The sequence below is a fragment of the Cervus canadensis genome, chromosome 8, assembly GCF_019320065.1.
Source record: "Cervus canadensis isolate Bull #8, Minnesota chromosome 8, ASM1932006v1, whole genome shotgun sequence".
In the NCBI taxonomy this organism is placed as follows: domain Eukaryota; kingdom Metazoa; phylum Chordata; class Mammalia; order Artiodactyla; family Cervidae; genus Cervus; species Cervus canadensis.
The window spans coordinates 80337784-80356460 of record NC_057393.1 but is presented as its reverse complement, the minus strand read 5'-3'; the positions used below and the strand labels follow the sequence as shown (position 1 = coordinate 80356460).

The following is an 18677-nucleotide window of genomic DNA, read 5'->3' as shown; positions in this document are numbered from 1 at the left end:
TCTAATTGATTTTTTCACAGTTTTATATAATGCTGCTACATTAAACAGCTTGGTAGTTTTTTCTTACCCACCCCAATTTTGGCATCTTGATTCTTCTTTATCAGTTATTGCATTGGTGATTTCAAAATGGTGGTATTTGTAATCTGTTACTGCTTCTATGTTTTTTAGCTGGCATTCTTTGACACAGAGCTTTCACCTTTTTATTTTAGTATCACAATTGAATAATGGGGTTTAAAAAGGGAATTTCCCAGCAGTCCAGTGGTTAGGACTTGGTGCTTTTACTGCTGGAGCCTGGGTTTGATCCCTGGTTTGGAAACTAAGTTCTCTCAACCTTTGGGGGCAGGCCGCCCCCTCAAAATTTACTTATTATTATGCGATTACTATCATTATTGTTTGGGATGCCTTTATTGTCCCTTCAGCCTGTCTTCCGTGTCCTTTTGGCATGTTCCTGTTAATGCCAGAGCACGTCTTGCTTTCTAATAATAGGATATTTCAGGCTTGCTTTGTACTTCCCTGCCTTGGACCTGGAGTCAGTTATTTCTCTGAGGGTCATCTATTTCAGGCTTGGAAATAATGGGTTTTCTAAAAGATCTATTAAGCGCCCACTTCCATTTTGAGCCATTATTTTCTAAAATTAGACTTTTTTTTTTAATAAAAGTTATCTCTCTATTTTTTCTGTAAGTTCTTTTGAAGAGTGGCACTGCATAAACACACATGAGTTTGCATATTACTGTAACTATTCCAGTGTTTATCAAATCATTCCTTTATGTGCTGTGTCATTAAAACCATTTCTTGACGTTATTTTCTGTTTCTTTGCATATTTATTGACTTGCCATCTCTGGCTTAGCTGGTTATTGTACAAATAGAATTATTTTGCATTTTTTTGTTCACATAGGCAGTGGATGCCAAAAGAGGAAAAGCAGGTGGATTTGAAAACTGGTCGAGTGCGTCGGAAGGCCATTTTTGGAGATGAAGAAGAAGAAGATGAGTCTGGAGATAGTGATGACGAAGATGATGAAGAAATGTCTGAAGGTGACAGATTGGAAAATAACTCTAGTGATGATGAAACAGAAGAGGGGCAAGATGCTAGAGTGACTGATAAACAGTATATGTCTGGTAAAGGTATAAAACGGCAAAAACTTGAGATGGAAGAAGACTTTGAGGTGGATTTGCCAGCGTTTGCAGACAGTGATGATGACCTTGAGAGGAGCTCAGTGGAAGAAGAAGCAGAGGAAGCTGATGAAAGCAGTGAAGAAGAGGATTCCACTGCAGAGGAAGAGAGGGATATTTTAGAATCTAAGACTATTAGAGAAGGTGGTAAGCCAGAACTGTTACATACTGATGATTCAAGTGATAGTTTGAATGTGGAGAAGTCTTTGACAAGGAAAAAAGCAACTTTCACCACTTCAGATTCAGGTCATTGCACAGCTGAAGAGGCTTTTGCATCTGAAGATGAACCTGAAGAAAATTCCTCTCTCAGTACAGAGGAGGAGGATTCAGAAAATGAAGAGGCTATTAGGAAAAAGTTTCCAAAACCTTCTCAAGTGGTCAGTTGTCAGAAACTGGGGTCAGAGAACTTAATTGATGAGACCAGTGATATAGAAGACTTACTCAAAGAAGAAGATTATAAGGAAGAAAATAACTATTCCACAGACACTTCAGGTATGCTTAAATTTATTTAACTGCCATTGTAAACTTGGCACTGAAAGGGTTCTACAGATAGAATGTCTACATTTGAGTTTCTGCTGTTTTGGAGATTTTGTTAACTGTTCAAATATTATAACTCATAAAAGGTTTTCAGGATGAATGAGCAATGAGCTTGAAGCATAGGGGACAGATAAACAGATTTAACTGATGTCTGTGTTGTCCTTTCAGGTGCCCTTAAGTGGAAGGAAGACCTTTCCAGGAAGGCAGCTGAGGCCTTTCTGAGGCAACAGCAAACAACTCCAAACCTTCGAAAGCTTATTTATGGGACAGGTAAAAGAAAGAGCTCATTTTAATTTCTTAAACTGTTTTCTGAAAAGGAGATTGGTTAGAGGATTTCTGTCATACTTTTGACATCCATAACATATTCCTGGGTGTCATATTTTATGTTTGGCAGATGTTTTTAATCATCAGCTGATGAGGACTGTAAATCAGTCATACAAAGTAGATTTATGGGTTGGCCATAAAACAAAACTTTTGATAAGAATACTTTTCTGTTATGTCATTTTGTACCCCCTGTAGAAAATCCTTCATGGGAATTTTTTTGTAGAATTTAGTATCAGAAAAAATTCTGCCTCTACAGGTGTTTTCTCCTCTCTGAGAATGAGTGCTCTGTATAACTCATTCTGTTTTTTCCTTTTACCCTGCTTTGATTTCATATTTTACTGATTTGTATATATATTCTTTGTGGAAAGAGCTTGACTCAGTAATGCAAAAGACAAAGTGGTGAACCTGATATTGCAGTCCCTATTTACTATATGATTAGAACAAAGCCAAGGAGTATATGTGACCTAGGAGCTTTGAATTGGATTGGTGTTTAATGATTTCTGCTCAAGTTTTGCCTGAATAATCTTAGTGATTAGAGACTCAGCACTCTTCAAGAGAAACTCTTTATGATAGTTGAAAGCTCTGTCTTTAAACATGCCCTCCCTGCCCCAGCCCTCAGTGTTCTCCCTCCAGACTACATGCTGAGCAGTAGTTTCCGGGCCTTTCTGTGTCTGTGGCTGATGTGCTTAGGGGCATCACCACATCTGCCGCAAAGAGGGACCCTCAGTGCCAAGTCCTCTAGTGGGTAGATTTGTTCTCACTTTTCTATCATGGTGATTTCTTTAGTGACAGAGGATAATGAAGAGGAAGATGGTGATAATGGGGAAGAGCTTGGAGGGTTGTTTCGTGTCAGCCAGCCTGCCAGCGAGTGTAAGCACAAGGCCGACTCTTTGGACTGTTCCAGATTTCATGTAGAGGCACCCCATGATTGGGATTTAGAGGAGGTAAGGCTGAATATGAATAGCATATTTGACTTACAAGAGAATTCAGGAATTGTTCTAAAAGATTATATAATTTCAAAATTGCCTACCTGTTATTAGGCTTATTTTTATAACATAACAGGACATTTCTCCAGGTATTGGAATGAGTGTTTCATGCATCCTGAGCAATAATATGTTCTGAGTTTAGTCAGACCATATGCATGTGTTAATGGAACAAAGGAGAATGGTTAGCTCTTAGTGTGGATAGTATTATTAATCTTTATTTTGAAGTGTTGCATGTAGGTTTTCATACACGTGAGATATTTTGCGTTTTATAACTAGGAGATGTATAGTATCCCTGAGTTAACATTTAGAATTTCTACTATTTGTAAGGAAACAGATATCCACAATACTGATAAATTTTCATCTCCCACTCATCACTCTCTAGTCACAGAATTCATTCAGTTCTCAGACTTTCAAGGTTTAATCCCATCTTAGACCTCTTGCCCTCTATGTTCTGGAATGTTCTTCTGACCTTTCCGTGGCTGGCTTCTTTTGATCATTCAGTTTAGTTGAAATGTCAGGGAGGGCCAGTCACTGTCAATTATCTGTTTTAATTCATTTTATATAATCCTTTTATTGGAGGGGGGGCAAAATTTAATACAGATTATAGAAAAGCCTCATGAAGTAATTGTTTGACTTAATGGCTGACTGGGTGAGTACCTCTGTAACCACCGTGTGTCCATCCTAGTCACAGTCCACCCTTCTCTACAGAAGAGAGGTAATAAAATGATCTGCAAAGAACCATCTTGTGTTGCTACTTGTGGCTATTGAGCACTTTAAATGTGGCTACTGAGACAGAAGAACTAAAATTTTAATTTTATTTGTTTTGTTTGATCTTAATTAGAATTTAAATAACCACATGTTGTAGCTGCCCTCTGGACAACACATGTGTTGTCTCAGTGTGTTTTTGTTGTTGCTTGTTTAGTATCATATCTAAGAAACCATTGTCAAATCCAGAATCGTAAAAATTGACTCCTATGATTTTGTGTTAGAGTTTTATAGTTTAACTCCTACATTTAAGTCTTTGATACATTTTGAATTAATTTTTGAATTTGGTGTGAGATGAGCCCAACTTCATTCTTTTGCATGTGGATATCTAGTTGTCCTAGCCCCATCTGTTGAAAAGTCTGTTCTTTTTTTTTTTTGAAAAGTCTGTTCTTTCCTCCATTGACTTGTCCTAAAACCCTGGGTAGAAATCACTTGACCCTAGATACATGGGTTTATTTGTGGGTTCTTAATTATATTCCATTTATCTATACAGCTATCCCTGTGCTAGTATCATAGTATTTTGATTATCGTTTCATCCTAAGTTTTGAAATTAGGAAGTCAATCTCCTGACTTTGTTCTTTTTCAAGAATATTTTTTCTTTACTGCATCCTTTGGATTTTCTGTATGTCAAACTTTTCCATTTCTACAAAGAAACCTGCTGGGATTCTGATAAGAATTGCTCTCAATCTGTATTTTGGGTAGTATCAATACCTTGACAATACTGTCTTCTAATATGTTAACATAGGATGCCTTTCCATTTATTTAGATATTTTCTTTTAATAATGTTTTGTAGTTATCAGAGTATCAGCTTTGCACTTTTGTTGAATTTGTTCCTAGTGTTCTTTTTTAAAAAAATATTTATTTATTTGACTGCATCTGGTCTTAATTACAGCATGTGGGATCTTTGATGTGGTGTTCAGGCTCTAGAGCAAAAGGTCTCAGTGGTTGCAGCACTGATATTTTTTCTGTGGATTCCACAGGGTTTTCCATACCACCTGCGAATAGAAATAGTTATTCTTTCTGAACTGGATTCCTTTTATTTAAATTTCTTGCCTAATGGCCCTGACTAGAACATCTAGTAGTGTTGGATAGAAGTGGTGAGAGGAGACATATTTATCTTACTCCTGACCTTAGAGGGAAAGTTTTCTCAGTCTTTCATTGTTAAGTATGATGTTAGCTGTGGGTTTTTTAAAGGATGCCCTTTATCAGATTTAGGAAGTTCCTGTCTAAGTTGTTGAGTGTTTTTTATCATGGAGTGTCTGTTTTTGAAAATTTGTTTGATCCCTGGTTTCCATAAGTCAGTTGCTAAGCTTCCTGACAGCAAGGATCTTCCTAGAACAGTTTGTCATTCAGTGCCTGCAAAGCTTCTTGGCGTAGAACAGATGTTCAGTAATAATTAGTGAGTAATTGTAGGCATGAAGGGATGAGTGAATGCGCAGACTTGCTTTTGCAACCATTGCAATCATACTAGCTTCGGGGCTACTTTTTCTTTTTTTTTGGAGGGCACAACTCCATGTGGCATGTGGGATCTTAGTTACTTGACCAAGGATTGAACCTGTACCCCTTGCAGTGGAAATGCAGAGTCTTGACCACTGAAACACCAGGGAAGTCCCCCAAGGCTACTCTTAGAGAGTGAGATTATATATGAAAAACATGAACCATGATCAGAATTTATCATGTAAAGATTTGAACCCTTGGCAGTGAGGGACGTGTTCTGTCTTAGGTCAGGTTCCCTAGGAAGCACTCTGAAACACAGAGTTGTGTACAAGTTTTAATCTATATTTGAGAACTGCACCTCGCATCCACTACATGCATATACTGGATGATCTAGCTAGCAGATCTGGAACTGGGAGCCTCAGTGCTTCTTTGCAGTATTGTTCTCATACAAGACATTTTATCTTTGTTAGAGTATTAGCTAAAGAAATTAAGTTTTCAAACAGCCACGATAAGTACAGATTAATGAATTGTTAAATGTCTGACTGTTTACTTATGAAGTCACTAGGCAGATAGTATTTCCCTGTCCACTGTTAATGCTATGATATTTGTTTTTATCTCTGTTATTATACTATCTACGTCAAAGTTTGGAATGAAAATATCCATAGAATTAAAATGAATATATCTATAGAAGTATCTTGAAAAATATTTAAAGGCAGATTGTCAGCTACTGTTTCTAAAAGCGGTTATTTATTGAGTGATTGGAGCCTGTCAACTGAGTGCTGACTTTTCTGTATAAGGTTATGAACAGTATCAGAGATTGCTTCGTGACTGGGAAGTGGGAAGAGGATAAAGATGCAGCCAAGCTCTTAGCAGAAGATGGTAAGTAAAGTCCTGTATTCTTCAGAGAAGACTGCCTTCTCTATATCTTATTTTCTTCCATATCTTTAATAGTCAAGTTGAAGATACTAGTCAATTGTGAAATGCTTTGGGCATCTCCTTTGCTTGGTTCTGCCTGGATGCATATTGTGTCTAAGGTGGAAGAGGAGAGTCTCATGTCCAGTGGAATTCCCCCTTGCTGATAACCCCTGGGCACCTGGTGTATCTCAGTGAAGGAAAGGAGATTCAAGCTCTTTGGGAAAGTGAGCACTTTCCTTCATCACTTACTTTCAGTGGCATTCCTGATTTACCTGGATTGCTGATGAGATCTGGTTCAGTCTGAGGCAAGAATGACCCTGTCTGGGCTGCCTTCTCTTGCTGCTTGGGGGTTGGGAAACACTGGCATTAAGTTGCTTTTCTGTGGGTTGTGGTATAGGGAGACACAGGCCACTATGTCATTCCTCTGGTCCTGGGGACCCTCACCAACCCATCTTTGTCTTTCCACCTTTGAGAGTTCTCCTTTGGTTGTCCCTTGTGCTCTTGCATCATGTCTGGAGTTGATGGTTTTACACAGTCAGGAGGAACAGAGGAAATATGTCTATACCATCTTTTCCAGACTAGAAAGCCTTGGTGATTATTTTCACTGTAACTGTGTATACAAGAGAATTAGAGTCTTCGTGATACTGAATCGTCCTTTCCAAACACATGGTAGTCTATTTATTCAGTAGATAATACTAATAAAAAAAAAAAAATACTAATAATACCTTCTTCATTGAGCCATGAAGAAGGTAGTTAAGGAACTTAACTTAGAGCAGTCCCTAGTATGTGAAGCACTTAAAAGCATCAGCTAAGGTTATTCCATGTGTCCTTTAAAAAGCATATTAAAACTTTTAGCATTTTTAAAATGAAGTTCCAGTACATTTCTTGTTTAGATTAGTCCTAAGTATTTTATCCTTTTTAATTTTTATTACAAATGAAATCTTCCCATCTTTTGTATCTCTTCTGGTCCTTTTGCTTTTTGTTGCATGAAAATATTTTAATACCTTTCTAAATGATGCCTCCCAAAGTTTAACTTCTCTGTTTCTTTTTTTTTTTTCTCTTTTTTTTTTTCTCTCTGTTTCTTTTAAGGGTAGGATCCATAACTAAACCTAGAACTCTAAAAATGAATGAACGAACACTTCTTCTGGGCCTGACATCCTTTTGGATACTACTGTTACTCTCAATGCTGTGTTTTATGTAATCTAAGATTTTCGCTGGGCTTCCCTGGTAGCTCAGTGGTGAAGAATCCATCTGCTAATGCAGGAGATTTGGTTTTGATCCCTGAGTTGAGAAGATCTCCTGGAGAAGGAAATGGCAACCCACTCCAGTATTCTTGCTGGGGAAATCCCATGGACAGAAGAGCCTTGCGGGCTGCAGTCCATGGGTTCACAAAAGAGTCAGACACAACTTAGTGACTAAACAATAACACAACAACAAGATTTTCCCTAGGTATATCATATGGTTGTACTGTATTAATCATATATTGAGACTCTTTTTCACATGTGCTGTTATCATGACATGGATTTTCAAGTCACTCTTTGAACTTTTGGTTTGGGGACTAATGTACATGGCCATGCTTGCCACCTCTGTATGCTTCTCTACTCCAGAATATCTGTCACTAATCCTGGGAAAATGGCTCTTGGCTAAGTAGGATTTTGAAGTAAAATATGGAAAAGTGGATTAAATTCATTTACTTAACCTTAATAGGTGATGAAATACAAAATTTGACAAGAAAAAGAAGGCTGTGTAAATGCAGGATTCTTTAGGGGTGTGTAGCTATAAGAACAATGAAAATGAAGTTTGAGATGCAGAGCATAAAGTGCACTTGGTGCTGGGTGGTGCTAGAGTGTCACATGCAGGGGAGTCATTTGAATGTTCTTTTCCCAGAGGAGCTCTATGGTGACTTTGAAGACCTGGAAACAGGGGACATGCACAAGGGAAAACCAGGCCCAGATACTCAGGTATGACTTGGCCATGGCTCGCCCAGCGTCAGCCACTGGCCTTTCCTTGATCTGTGGTCAGTATGTTCTGCAGGAGGCCGCATACTGAGAAACACAAGTCTTGTTTATCTGTGTAGGTTACAGACTGGATGAATTTCTTCCTAAAAGTGAAGAGGGTGAGAACAGACTAAAAATTGTTGGTTTATTTGTTATCCTTGATTCCTTGAGTTTTTTTGAGTGATATTTATTATCTCCTCTTCTTGTTAGGATTCTTCAGTTATTGAAAGTTTTAGCTCCTGGGGTCACTGTTTTTTGTCATCATTTTCCTCTTCTTACACTAAGTGCTGTTTTAAAAAAAACTAATTCCCTGTTCTCCCTAATATTTTTTAGAACAGTTCCTGGGAGCATTTGGGTTGGGGATACTTGCTGTTATTTTTATTCATGTTTGGCATTCCCAACCACATTAAGGAATTGCAGTTAATCGTAATGCAGTTGTCTCAATGTCTCTTGTTGCAGTGCATGTTATTTAGAGCCAAAGGCTTTGTTTTCTTTTGTTTTCATGATGCGCATAGCTATGATTTTTGCAGCTCAAATAGAACTTTTAAAATCTGCCTTAATATTTAAAGAAAAGGTCTCCACAAATTTTCACAAAATTTACTCTTCTGGAAATTTAAGATTGAAGATGTGGAGGAAGAAGTTAAAGAAGAAATTGACCCCAGTGCAGAGGAAAGTGCCAAGGAAAAGCTTTTAGATAAAAAGAGAAAATTGAAAGAGATGTTTGATGCAGAATATGATGAAGGAGAAAGCACATACTTTGATGATCTTAAAGGAGAAATGCAGAAACAAGCACAGGTGAGAAAACTCAGTTCCTATCAGCCTCATTGTAGTAGTGATGTGAATATGTAACTTTGTTTAGGTCTCTGCTCCCTGACCTGCATCTGGGTCTCTTTTTTGCACTCCTAGATTGAGATGCAGATGGGTGTGTTTATTCATGCAGTCATCTAATTATTTCTCCAGTCAGACATTCACCAGAACTATATCAGTATCTATTTTGTACCAAGCATTATATGTTGAGGAAGCAGAAATGGCTGAGACATTGCCTCCATTTTTGAGGATCTCAAAGTGTAGTGATTTGAGACAGTGTGTTTATTTACATGCAGGCATTGTCTTAGTATTTTGATTACTGCTCCCTGGAGTGATAATTGAAAATTTTGAATGGGCATGTGATTCTTGGCCTTGTGTGGCTGATGAACATACCAGCGCTCTCCAGGGAAGATTTTCTGAAAACCCTCCTTAATCAGAGTTCAAAGGATACTTTGAATGTAAGGTCAGATACAGAGGTAAAGGGAGCATGTAGAATGCTGAAAGGGAGATGGTCTGGCTCTGCTCTCTGGGGATGCTGAGCAGGCTGTTTGAGTTGATGAACTCTAAAGTTAGAGACACAAAGATGTGTACGTAGTTGATGGTGAGTGCTTGAGTTATGCTTTCACAGTTGGGGCCACCAAGAATTCCTGTAAACTGGAGCACACCTTAATATGTCTTAAGCAGATTAAATATATGATTTATTGGGGATTTTTCTGGTGGTCCAGTGGTTAAGAATCCATCTTCCAGTGCAAGGGTTGCAGGTTTGCTCCCTGCTCAGGGATCAAAAATCCCACATGCCACAGGGCAACTCAGCCTGAATGCTGCAACTAAGACCCAGTACAGCCATATAAATAAATATTTTTAAATGTATTGTGACTTGTGAAGATGCAGTTGAAGGGTTTGCTCAACCTAGGCCTTTATTTAGTCAAAGAAGTATGGTTAGTCATTAACATAGTGATTCCTAGTATTTACTGACCTTTGATAGAAGTGACTAGGGAAGTGTAAGGCTAGTTCTGTTTAAAATCACCTGGAACATTGTGGGTCATTTATAAAGAACTTTGAATGTGACATGTATAAGGGGAAATAAAGATGACTTACTGAAAGGATTGGGTTGTCGTAAGTAAAATAGGAAAGCCTTTCACTGATGTCAGTCTGCCAAGGAAGGTGAAGTTGGGAGTGGTTAGGTTTGAGATACTTTTCAGACAAGAGGAGTGTCAGGTGGTCAGTGAGGAGAGCTGTTGGGGGCCAGGGACTGACATGTGCTGTCCTTAGCATCTGGTTGCTTTTTAAAGCTTTGAGATGGGTGGAGTGACCTGGGGAGTGAGTGTAGGGGCAGGAGAGGAGAAGACTGAGACTGACACCAGGTACTCCGTGAGGCTGGGTAGAGAGGATGAAGCAGCAGTGGGGACTGAGCAGCATTCAGGAGATATAAGATCTAAGAGAACACGAGGTACACTGGAAACCACTGTAGATGGAAGTGATAAATTGTTTCAGATCCTGCTGATGTATTAACTGTGGTGAAGACAGAATTGACCACTAAATTGTGAGGCCTTTAGTGACTTTGACAAGCATTTCAATAGAGTGTTGGTTGAAGTCTAATTTTAGGGCATTTAAGAGGATAGGAGTGGCATAACTGGAAACAGCCTTTAGAACACATCTGTGGCATTCTGCTTCAAAGATAAGTGGAGAAATGGGGCAATAGTTACAGGAAGTGAAGTCAAAATGTTTTAAGATGAGAGAAATAATAGGCAAGATTTGTTGGAATAAAGTTCAACAAGAGTACATGATCTAGGGTGCTGCAAGTAAAGGTTGGGATTAAATTGAAGCATGGGTAGTCTCTTAACAGCTGCCTAGTAGAGCTTCCTGTGATAATGGAATGCCACATGTTGATACTTACCACTTGAAATATGGCTACTGTGAATGACTGCACTTAAATTTTATGTAATTTTGATTAATTTCAATTTAAATAGCCATGTGTTCCTACCATATTGAATAGTGCAGAGCTATAAGGCTGAATATGGGTATAAACCCTGGTAGAAGGGCTAATTGGAAGTTCTTTTAGATTGCTTAAATTTTGAGTGAATTAGCAGACAGTCAACAGTTGAGAATGGGGATGAGGAAGGAGGTATTGATTGATGAAAAGAGGAGACGTGTGAAATAATTGGAGAGTAAAAAGAGAATCTGTGGATGGAAAAGTTCAGGGTGTGTGTCAACCAGCATTAAGGGCTTCCTTCAGAGTTGTTTGTATTTGCTGTACTATAGTTTGGAGCACCAGAGAAGACAGTTGGGACATATCCTCAGCAAACTGTAAAGATAAAACATGTATTATTTTTAACTAGGATAAAGCCTAAGTAATTCTGTATATGATTCCTTTATTTAGAAATTGGCTTTTTTTAAATGTTAATCTTACATTTAGTAAAGATAACAGCTTTGTGGATTTTTAATTGTTTTCTTTTTCCCCCTCTCATGTATATAGCTTAACCGGGCAGAATTTGAAGACCAAGATGATGAAGCCAGAGTTCAGTATGAGGGTTTTCGACCTGGGATGTATGTCCGAATTGAGATAGAAAATGTCCCCTGTGAATTCGTGGTTAACTTTGATCCGCATTACCCAATTATTTTGGGTGGTCTGGGCAATAGTGAGGGCAATGTTGGATATGTACAGGTAGGTACCCTTTGCTGTGTACTTAACATCTGAGGTTCTTTGGTCATAGTTGAGGCAATAAATCTTACCAAAATCTCTTCTCCCCTCAGATGCGTCTGAAGAAACATCGTTGGTATAAGAAAATCCTCAAGTCCCGAGATCCAATCATTTTTTCTGTAGGGTGGAGGAGGTTTCAAACCATCCCACTTTATTATATTGAAGACCACAATGGAAGACAGAGGCTTCTAAAATATACCCCACAGCACATGCATTGTGGAGCAACCTTTTGGGGTAAAAACACATTAGAATAGACTTGTTTATAGGTTAATTTAGATCTTTTAGGATTTATCATTGTAGTTTTGCTTTTTTCCTTTCATGAAATCACAATTCATAAGATTTTTCTCTTTTCTGGGGTTGGGGTATATATGTGAAACAGAATCCAGAATGTGTGGTTCACTGTATTTTTTATTTTTTTCTGTTTTCTTTAAGGTCCTATCACTCCACAGGGTACTGGGTTCTTGGCAATACAGTCTGTCAGTGGCAATATGGTAACTATCTTGGATGTTTTATTTTATAGATTGTGTTTGAGAAATGATGTCTTGATTTTAGAATATGTACCTGAAACTTTAAGTTGAAAATACTCATTTTTGGTATTTATAGCCTTCAGGGAGTGGCAACCCACTCCAGTATTCCTGCTGGAAAATCCCATAGACAGAGGAGCCTGGCGGGCTAGAGTCTGTGGGGTTGCAAAGAGTCAGGCATCACTGAGCGACTAACACAGTCTTCTCTTTGCTTTCAATTTTCCTGTGTCTTTTTAATAAGTATGGTGTGGGAGCAGAGAAGAGGGAAGTAGAATTGTAATGGTACTGATAATGTTTTATATTTTTATGCTTTTATGGACATATTTTTCTAAAATTACTTAAGCAGTGCTCACCACTAGCTAATCACTCTGCTGGGTTCTGACGTCCACTGGATACCAGCTAGACATTAGACTACCACCTGGTAATGCTGCTTTAGCAAAGTATGTTCACACAGCCTTCATTTGACCAATCAGAGCAGGTTTTATTAGCCTCATTTAACAGCAAAGAACACAGGATAATGAGCAAATGTAATCTAGCCTAAATGTTCAAAATTTAATTTTTCAGTCATTGTGGCCGAATTACATATTCCCTTTCATTTATCCATCTTTGTGAAGCTGTGTTACTATGAAATCACCCTCAGTAAAATGCTCAAGATATCATCAGTTTGGCTTATGTGTATTATAGTTTCAGATAACTTTTGTTAAAATACTGGTTTGTATGTTCACATATTCTTTCCTTTTCTTAGGTGACTGTAAGTGAGTTGCACTTCAGTAATTTATCGCATTACAGAGAAATGTTAGTTTTTCTCTTGCTGATATTACTCCTGTATTCAAATTGTGGGGGTTCCTTTTTAGCCTGACTTCCGGATAGCTGCCACGGGAGTTGTCCTTGACCTGGATAAATCTATAAAAGTTGTAAAGAAATTAAAACTAACTGGTTTTCCATATAAAATTTTCAAGAACACTTCATTCATTAAGGTCTGTATATCTCTTTATATATTCAACTATTTTTAATGTATACATTGTTAAAGGAGGAATGAAATACTTCTCATCTAGGTCTAAGGTATAGTTCTAATGTTTTCAGAAAAGTATTTGAAATCTTTTATAAACTTGTTTTTTTATATTTTTAGTTTACTCCTTTATATTGTTCTCTGTGTTACTTAAATATGCTCAGAAATCTTAAGGTGACATAAAATAGAGGTATTTAGTAATTAAGGCTATTAATTATTATTTCCCTGTGAGATTGTCACAGAGCCAATATTGAAAATATGTAATCTTCATTCACTAGGTTTTGTTTCTTACCTTTTTGGTTTGTGTAGAGAGGGGAGAAATCATGGGTTTGTCAAACAGATCAGTAGAAAAATAGATAAAGTAGTTCTCAAAATACTTTATTGGCAGGGGTATGGAGAAACGGATGTTATGTCAAGCAGTATAACATGGGAGGGTAGTTTGAGCAACATTTATTGAAAATTTCATTAGTGGGGTGTTTCCATTAAAAATACAGAGTTAAGATGATCATAAAATGTTCTTAAGGTAATATACAACCATCAGCATTCATTTGTCTAGCTTTCTTTATTTTCGGAGTGTGTGCACATAAGTAATAGGATATGAACTGTAGTCCAGCCTTGTGAGACTATAGCAAAGGCCATCTAGGCTAGTTCAGCCAATAAACATCCATTTGTTCCTCTCTTCTACAAAGATAGCAGTAATGAGTATATTTATGAACCCACAATAGAGTCTTAATTAGTGTTATTTCAGGAAAAATAGAGTTGTATTCCTGTTGACCTACTAATTCTACTTTTGGGGGGAAATACATTTTGATTATTTTATCACCCTTCAATGAATTATTTTCTGTTTTTTAACCAAGGATATATTTATGAACTAAGAAGTAAAATATCTGACTTTGTGTTTATATATTGTTAAAATATGTATATTTATATATATAAATATACACCTATAGGGAATGTTTAATTCTGCCTTGGAAGTGGCCAAATTTGAAGGTGCTGTGATTCGAACTGTCAGTGGAATAAGGGGACAGATCAAGAAGGCACTCCGGGCTCCAGAAGGTGCTTTCCGGGCCACCTTTGAGGATAAATTGCTGATGAGTGGTAAATCTCCTTTGTGGTGTGTTCTTAACAGCATGTTACTGTTCAGTATTGATTTCTAGCCAGTGTGAGTTATAGGTGGGAGTTTAGATCTTTTGAAACAGGAGTAGGTGGTCCACCACTTTGCTGGTGGTCCAGTGGTTAAGACTTCGCCTTCCAATGCAGTGGGTGTGGGTTCAGTCCCTGTTGGAGGAGCTAAGATCCCACATACCTCATGGCCAAGAAACCAAAAGGTAAAACAGAAGTAATATTGTATCAAATTCAATTAAGATTTTAAAAATGGTACACATCAAAAGAAAAGAAAAGAGAAACAGGAGTCAGCTGTAGTTCTCCCCGCTTGGAACATCTTGTGCACTGCATCCAGCCACAACCAGAAAACTTTTATGCTATTCAAAAGTAGTTCACTTGGCACAGTCTCTCTTCAAATACTATGCAACCAGCTAGAGAAGTTTGGAGTATTTTGTTTTTTTGTGTACTAAGATGGATATGAATCTTCTGAAAATGTTAATGTAAATACACTCTCTTTCCAGATATTGTCTTCATGCGAACTTGGTATCCTGTCTCCGTTCCAGCCTTCTATAACCCAGTAACCTCTTTGCTAAAACCAGTTGGTGAGAAAGACACCTGGTCAGGAATGCGGACAACTGGTCAACTCCGGCTTGCCCATGGCATCAAACTAAAAGCCAACAAGGATTCTCTCTATAAGGTACAGTTGTGCATGTGTTCTGTAGATGCGTGTCATTCAGAAGTTCGTGTGTAATGTCCTTTTGTGGTTTGAGTTTTCAAGTAGAAAGTCTAACATTAAACTGGAATGAATGTGTTTATGTTCATAGACTATTTTGGAAGGAACACAGGACAAGTGGTAAAAGTGGTTTTCTCTGGATTAGAATGGAGACTTTTCACTGTATATACCTCATTTGAACTATTTTTCTTGGCACTAAACACATATATTACTTTTAAAAACATTAATGTACTTATTCTCATCGAAACAATGTGGAAGGTTATTTTTGAAGGTTTTAATAAACTTTTTATTGAAGTGTTAACATACATACAGCTTCCCTGATAACTCCGTTGGTAAAGATCTGCCTGCAATGCAGAAGAGCCCGGTTCAATTCCTGGGTCGGCAAGATCCACTGGGAAAGGGATAGGCTACCCACGCCAGTATTCTTGGGCTTCGCTTGTGGCTCATCTGTAAAGAATCTGCCTGCAATGTGGGAGACCTGGGTTTGATCGCTGGGTTGGGAAGATCCCCTGGAGAAGGGAAAGGCTACCCACTCCAGTATTCTGGCCTGGAGAATTCCATGGACTACAGTCCATGGGGTCACAAAGAATCAGACACGACTGAGCGACTTTCACTTTCACTTTCAACATACACAGAGATGTACACAAATAATAAGTGTATACAGCTCAGTGAATTTGTTTTGCTTTTTTTTTTAATTGGAAGCTAATTGCTCTACAGTGCTGTGCTGGCTTCTGCTGCACAACACTGTGGATCAGCCCTGAGTATACACATGTCTCCTCCTCCTTCAGCCTTCCTCCCGTCTTCAACCCTGTCCTATCCTTTGCATCTTAAATTCTCAGTCCCTGCCTGAATTCCCACTTTCATAAAGGTTTTAGTCTCTGAGAGTGTCCATTATTTTGTTCACAGGTTAACAAGGCATTTGAAAAGATTTGTTTGTGTTAATGGTGGATATTTAATTGTTTTGTAATAAGTAGGTAATTCAAGGTATTGGTTTATCATTCTGCTAGAAACAGTTTTCCAGGCATTAGTTTTTCTGTAAAATAGTTAATAAAATTTGAGTCATGTTGCCATGAATTGCTTTCAAAATATACTTGAGGACATAGTACTTGTTGTCCAGTTTGTGGAGCGTACTCATTTTTGAGAAGGATATTTCTCTGAATTCTTTCATTCTAAAATATTTTTGTTTTTAAACAGAATATTGAATATTATTGTGGGTGGTGTCTTTAACAATAAATTTAAAGATATTGCAGAAATATTCTCTATGTAGTGAACTTTAGTAAAGGTTTAGGGCAAAACTGTCATCTTACTAACTACTTCTGAGGCAGTTAAGGATTTTGTTCATCTCAATTTAAGTATATAATTCGGTTAGCTTGAGAATTGAATGTAGAGAGAGTTTTGCTTTCATTTGTCATTTAAATCTCACTTTTCTCAATCAGCCTTTTATTAGAAACAGAATAAACTTCTTAATGAGAATCAGGGGTGGGGGCACTTTGGCTCTTCATTGGAGGAAGAACTATATCCTTAAATCCAGAGAGGCTGATAGTCAAGATGAAAAGCTAGATTATTCTTGTCAGGCTAGAAAAAGCCATTTCAGTCCCAAAGATAAGGCCTGAATTTGCCATTAACTGAAAGGTTGAATCTTTTCATCCAATCTGTTAAGATCTCATTGCCCATACTGTAGAAATTTGCACAGTTGATTTCTTAGAAGAATTGTAAATATGTATTCTATATTTATTCTATATATTCCTTTGTTTTGCCTGTAGCTGTGCATGCTCATTGAAGCATTTGAAGTATTTGATGGATGATTGAGTCCTCATTTCTCATGGTCAGCAAACTGTGGTATTACTGATTTGTAGAAAAATCAGTCCATTGAGAAGATTTCATGCAGATTTTAAGTGCGCATAGATCATAATTTAAATATGTCATAGTCTTTGTTTTCTTTTTCTTTTTCAGCCAATTGTGAGGCAAAAGAAACATTTTAATTCACTGCACATTCCAAAAGCCTTGCAGAAGGCCCTGCCATTTAAGAGCAAGCCCAAGACCCAGGCAAAGGCAGGCAAGACTCCGAAGGACAGAGTGAGACCAGCCGTCATACGGGAGCCTCAGGAAAGGAAGGTATACTATCAGTGGATGGCTTCCGGTACATTGCATTTAGATGTGAAAATCATGCTCTCAGTAACACACTTGGCGTTCTTACTGCATTCTCACTTTTCATGAGGAAAGGATAAGGGTCAGACTTATTCAGGACACTAGATCTGGAAGTTAGAAGAAAAGCCAGAATCCATTTCCCTTCTTTTGTTTAGTCATGCTCTGCCTTATGCATTTTAATGGGAAATAAGAAGCACACAGCTGGCACATCACTCTATCTATGGATACAGAGTATCCATAGAGTGATTAACAAAGGTGGTTTTGTGGTCAGGGCCATTATTTAAGTATTTTGCTAAGTCAGTATGCTCCTACTTATATTTCCATGCAAATTATAATTCCCTAGTTCAGGATCAGTTTTTACTAGATTAATATTCATTTGGATAATGAATTGATTCTCATTTTGATACAGTCAGCTGCAATGTTTAGGATTCCTTAAACTTAGAACGAAGGCATGCTGTAGCTGTAAGGATATTCTGATGCTCAGGAATATTCTGATTCCCTGTCAGATCCTTGCACTGCTGGATGCTCTGAGTACAGTGCACAGTGAGAAGATGAAGAAAGCCAAGGAGCAGCGGCATCTCCACAACAAAGAACACTTCAAAATGAAGCAGAAGGAGGAAGAAGAGAAACTGAAGCGACAGAAGGACCTCAGGAAGAAGCTCTACCGAATTCAGGGTCAGAAAGAAAGAAGAAATCAGAAGTCCAGCTTGAAGGGGCCTGAGGAGCAGTTGAAGTGAGCTGCAGACAGATAGACTGTCATTTGAACCCACAGTGATGAATGTTTTCACATTGTAAATGACAAGTCAGGGGACTGGACAAGCCTCTTTGTTTGGTGCATTACACAGACTGTGCCTTTGAGAGGAGAAATGAGACTGCTCATAGGACACCTGTTCATTCTCAACATCTAGGTTATGGCAAAATAAAGCTACATAATTTATGGTTTTCTAGATCCCCTCACATTCCTCTTAACCTGTCTCAGTTTAATTTTGTGCTACGAAAGTATTAAAATATTTTCTTGTTAATTTTGGCTTAGTTTTCATTAAGGATGAATGCTTGATAGTTGCTTTTTCAGCCGCATTCATGATGCGTTTTCCAGGAGGGGAAAAATGTTAACTTGAATCCTCAGCGTTAAGATAAAATTTTAGAGACAGATATGTAATTTTATGTCTTCATGTTTTGCAAGTTAGTGTTAGCTGTGCATGCTCAGTCACTTCAGTCATGTCCAACCAACTCTTTGTCACCCTATGGACGGTAACCCACAAGGCTCATCTGTTTGTGGGAATCTCCAGGCAAGAATACTGGAGTGCATTGCCATACCCTCCTCCAGAGGATCTTCCTGACTTACAGATCAAACCCGCATCTCTTATGTCTCCTGCATCGGCAGGCAGGTTCTTTACCACTAGTGCCACCTGGGAAGACAATAATAGCAAGTTAACACTAAATACTCATTTAATGCTTTAGACCAGGGATGATGTATATCTGTGGAGATAGTTAGGTATACTGTCTGAAGTTCATATTGG

General features: G+C 38.0%; 1 protein-coding gene across 4 annotated transcripts in view; it reads left to right on the top strand.

Moving 5' to 3' along the window:
* BMS1 (BMS1 ribosome biogenesis factor) overlaps nucleotides 1-18179 on the top strand; it is a 28368-nt gene extending 10189 nt beyond the window's left edge. For all 4 annotated transcript variants that reach the window (XM_043476969.1, XM_043476971.1, XM_043476970.1 and 1 more), the window contains exons 10-23: nucleotides 896-1662; nucleotides 1876-1977; nucleotides 2818-2975; nucleotides 6017-6098; nucleotides 8022-8095; nucleotides 8750-8926; nucleotides 11415-11603; nucleotides 11693-11873; nucleotides 12072-12130; nucleotides 13018-13140; nucleotides 14123-14270; nucleotides 14798-14973; nucleotides 16963-17124; nucleotides 17664-18179. In XM_043476969.1, coding sequence (XP_043332904.1) covers nucleotides 896-1662; nucleotides 1876-1977; nucleotides 2818-2975; nucleotides 6017-6098; nucleotides 8022-8095; nucleotides 8750-8926; nucleotides 11415-11603; nucleotides 11693-11873; nucleotides 12072-12130; nucleotides 13018-13140; nucleotides 14123-14270; nucleotides 14798-14973; nucleotides 16963-17124; nucleotides 17664-17894 — 2629 coding nt within the window. In that variant the 3' untranslated portion in view covers nucleotides 17895-18179. The remainder of the gene's footprint in view (nucleotides 1-895; nucleotides 1663-1875; nucleotides 1978-2817; nucleotides 2976-6016; nucleotides 6099-8021; nucleotides 8096-8749; nucleotides 8927-11414; nucleotides 11604-11692; nucleotides 11874-12071; nucleotides 12131-13017; nucleotides 13141-14122; nucleotides 14271-14797; nucleotides 14974-16962; nucleotides 17125-17663) is intronic.
* The last annotated feature ends 498 nt before the right edge of the window (nucleotides 18180-18677 follow it).